Below are 4,029 nucleotides of genomic sequence, written 5' to 3'. Positions count from 1 at the left end.
CCACGGAGGCACAGACCCCTCAGCCGGCAGCCACGGAGGCACAGACCACTCAGCCGGCAGACATGGAGGCACAGACCACTCAACCGGCAGCCAAGGAGGCACAGACCACTCAGCCGGCAGCCACGGAGGCACAGACCACTCAACCGGCAGCCACAGAGGCACAGACCACTCAACCGGCAGCCACAGAGGCACAGACCACTCAACCGGCAGCCACGGAGGCACAGACCACTCAACCAGCAGTCATGGACGCACAGACCACTCCATCGGTGACCACAGAGGCACAGACCACTCCATTGGTGGCCACAGAGGCACAGACCACTCCACCAGCAGCCATGCAGGCCCTGTCCACAGAACCCAATGCCACAGAGGCCCTGTCCACAGAGCCTAATGCTACAGAGCCCCTGTCCACAGAACCTACTACCAAAAGGGGTCTGATCATGCCCTTTCCTGCGTCCTCTGTTACTCACAAAGGCATCCCCATGGCAGCCAGCAATTTGTCCACCAGCCACCCAGTGGGGGCCCCAGACCATATCTCTGTGAAGCAGTGCCTCTTGGCCATCCTCGTCTTGGCAATGGTGGCCACTGTCTTCCTCGTGTGCACTGTGGTGCTGGCAGTCCGCCTTTCCCGCAAGAGCCACATGTACCCCGTGCGTAATTACTCCCCCACCGAGATGGTCTGCATCTCCTCCCTGCTGCCTGACGGGGGTGAGGGCCCCCCCGCCACAGCCAATGGTGGCCTGCCCAAGGCCAAGAGCCAGGGCCTGATGCCAGAACCTGGGGAGGACCATGAGGGGGACGACCTCACCCTGCACAGCTTCCTCCCTTAGCTCCCTCTGCCATCTGTTTCGGCAAGACCCCAGCCTCCACAGTCTCTCCTCGGCCACCCCTGGGTACCCGGACCTCATTCCACAGCTCTGGGCTTCCTCGGAGACCCCTGGGGATGGGGATCTTCAGGGAAGGAACCCTGGCTGCCCAAGCAGGACAAGAGCAGCCAAGGTCTTGGGGCCAAGCAGACTGGCAGGTGGCCACCTCTTTCCTCCCTCCTTGAATGAAGCCCGGTCACTTCCCAGCCACCTACAGGCCACATTTCAGCCAAGGGCGGGGGTAGGAGGCCATTTATTCAAGAGAGAGTCTCTCCTTTTTCCTATCCCCGTCTTCTCTGGGTCCCTCTCATGTCTCCCGTGGCTCTCTCCGCTTCTCCAGGTCACTGGAGTCTCATCCCACATACCCAAGGAAGATCGAGTTCTCCCACCCCACCCACAGCGCCATTTTCTTCTGGTTGCCATGGTCACCAAACGGGTAGGGGACATTCTAGGGGAGGAGTACTGAGGAGTGACGGACTCCTGAGGCTGTTTCCTGCTGCTCCTCCAACCTGGGCAGCTGGGGTCTTCTTGGGCACCTCTCTGGGAAAACCCAGGGTGAGGCTCAGCCTGTGAGGGCTGGGATGGCTTTGGCAAGCCCGAGGGCAGATCTTTCTTTTGGACTGGGTGGACCAAGGAGCTTCCATCTAGGGACAGGTGACCCCCAGCAGTCCTCTCCCACCTCCCCCCGTGGCCACTTTCTAGGGTGGGCTCTGTCTTGTTCACTGCAGTATCCCAACTGCAGGCACAACGCAGGCACTCAATAAATGTGTGATGGACAAACGATGGCTGAATCCCTCAAGGTATCAAGGCTGCCTCCTTCAGGCAGCCTTCCTAGAATTCTCCATCCCTCAGTGCAGGGTGGGGATTGGTCCTCTGCTGTCTGCCTTCAGTCCCCAGCGCCCATGGCCTCTGTCATGGGATATTATGTTGATTTCAGTTTTGCCTCTTGGACATCAGGGACATCTTGTACATCCTTGGGTGGCCAGGAAAAGTTCAGGCTGTGGGGTGGGGGGCAAAGGACCACTGGTGGTCCCCACCAGTGACCACTTTATTTGACTTCTCCCATGACCCAGTTTTGGCCACAGAATTTGGTTTTCCCCAAATCTCAGACCAATATCTCCCTAAACATCAATCTATCCTCCTGTTAAAGAAAAAAAGTGACTCAATGATACTTGTTACACATGGTAAGGAAGACTTTGTTCAAGGTGAGGGGAGCCCTTTCCATCACTGCAGGGACTGCAGGTATGGGATTTTGCAGTGGGGGCGAGTTTGGGCTCAGCCCCGAGTACGATAGGGGAAGTGGGACTGGTCACCCGGAAGCAGGGTTGGAGGTCTGCGGTTGAAAATTATCAAGACGAAACATCGGAGGAAAGGGAATTCTGGCTAAACTGACCTGACAAGATTCTTGCTGGAGACAGGCTAGGGTGCTCAGACATCGCCTGGGGATGGTGACAGATGTGGAACTTGATCAGATATGGTGTAGAGGGGGAGGGTTGTTGCTAAACTGACTTAGCAGAGTTCTTGTTAGAACTGGCTTTTATTTTATTTATTTTTTGAGTTGGAGTTTCGCTCTGTCGACCAGGCTAGAGTACAATGATGCGATCTCAACTCACTGCAACCTCCGCCTCCGGGGTTCAAGCAATTCTCCTACCTCAGCCTCCGAGTAGCTGGGATTACAGGCGCACGCCACCACCCCTGGTTAATTTTGTATTTTTAGTAGAGATGGGGTTTCTCCATGTTGGTCAGGCTGGTCTCGAACTCCCAACCTCAGGTGATCCACCCACCTCGGCCTCCCAAAGTGCTGGGATTACGGGCATGAGTGACACCTTGCCTGGCCTAGAACTGAATTTTACAAGAAAGTGCACAAATGGGCTTAGGATAGGACTCAGGGGCCTGACTGATTAAAGCTTGGCCAAGCACAGAATCTTTACCACTCTCCAGAAGCTCACCCTGACCTCTCCTGTTCACTCAGGCCCTGTCCCCATTAATAGCCAGTAGCTTATCGGCGAGCCTCGGTGCAGCCCGCAACCTTTTGTACAACTCAGAGAAGCACTGCTTTGCTGTGAAATGCTGGAAAAGGTCAAGCTGACAAACTTTTTCTTAAAGGACCAGACAGTGAATATTGTAGGCTTTAGCTGTTGCGACACCGTAGCCTCTGTTGCAACAACTCAACTCTGTCCTTGTAGTACAAAAGCAGCTACTGACAATATGTCCATAAATGAATGGGCATGGCTGTGTTCTGATAAAGCTTTATTTACAAATAGGCGGCAGGCTCGTTTCAGCTCTGTCATTTTGCCGACGCCTGATTTTAAGCATAGGATGACCAGTCATCCCGGTTTGCCCGGGACTTTCTTGATTTTAGCATTGAAAGTCCCATATTCCGAGAAGCTCAGCAAACTAGGTTGGCCCTGCTATTTAAGCAGCACTTGCATTATCCCATTCAAAACCTGCACTGACCTTGCGAGGGTCAGGTCACCGCCCAGTAGGTTCACCCTGTCTGCTGCCTAGACAGGGCCGATTTATCAAGACAGGGGATTTTTTTTCTTTTTTTCTGAGATGGAGTTTCCCTCTGTTGCCCAGGCTGGAGTACAGTGGTGCAATCTCGGCTCACTGCAACCTCTGTTTCTCAGGTTCAAGCAATTCTTCTGCCTCAGCCACCCGAGTAGCTGGGATTACAGGTGCCCGCCACCACACCCTGCTAATTTTTGTATTTTTAGTAGAGATGAGGTTTCACCATACTGGCCAGGCTGGTCTCAAACCCCTGACGCTCTGATCCACCTGCCTCTGCCTCCCAAAGTGTTGGGATTACATGCATGAGCCATCACGCCTAGCTGGGAGTTTTATTATCACTCAAATCAGTCTCCCTGAGCATTCGAGCACTCGGGGATCAGAATTTTTTTTTTTTTTTTTTTTTTTTTTTTTTTGAGACGGAGTTTTGCTTTTGTTTCCCAGGCTGGAGGGCAATGGCGCGATCTCGGCTCACCGCAACCTCCGTCTCCCGGGTTCAGGCAATTCTCCTGCCTCAGCCTCCCGAGTAGCTGGGATTACAGGCACACGCTACCATGCCCAGCTGATTTTTTGTATTTTTTTTTTTTAGTAAACACGGGGTTTCACCATGTTGACCAGGATGGTCTCAATCTCTTGACCTCATGATCCACCCGCCTCG

At 53.9% G+C, this 4,029-nt stretch overlaps 1 protein-coding gene across 9 annotated transcripts in view; it reads left to right on the top strand.

Moving 5' to 3' along the window:
• SELPLG (selectin P ligand) overlaps positions 1-1,643 on the top strand; it is a 12,266-nt gene extending 10,623 nt beyond the window's left edge. For 8 of the 9 annotated variants that reach the window (XM_032300530.1, XM_032300504.1, XM_032300521.1 and 5 more), the window contains one exon: positions 69-1,643. In XM_032300530.1, coding sequence (XP_032156421.1) covers positions 69-827 — 759 coding nt within the window. In that variant the 3' untranslated portion in view covers positions 828-1,643. The remainder of the gene's footprint in view (positions 1-68) is intronic. The other variant, XM_032300558.1, reaches the window with a different exon arrangement.
• The last annotated feature ends 2,386 nt before the right edge of the window (positions 1,644-4,029 follow it).

Source organism: Sapajus apella, unplaced genomic scaffold (genome assembly GCF_009761245.1).
Source record: "Sapajus apella isolate SASKATOON/1434 unplaced genomic scaffold, GSC_monkey_1.0 scaffold2, whole genome shotgun sequence".
Lineage (NCBI taxonomy): Eukaryota > Metazoa > Chordata > Mammalia > Primates > Cebidae > Sapajus > Sapajus apella.
Note: the sequence above shows the minus strand (reverse complement) of the source record. Positions and strands in the feature narration are given on the sequence as shown.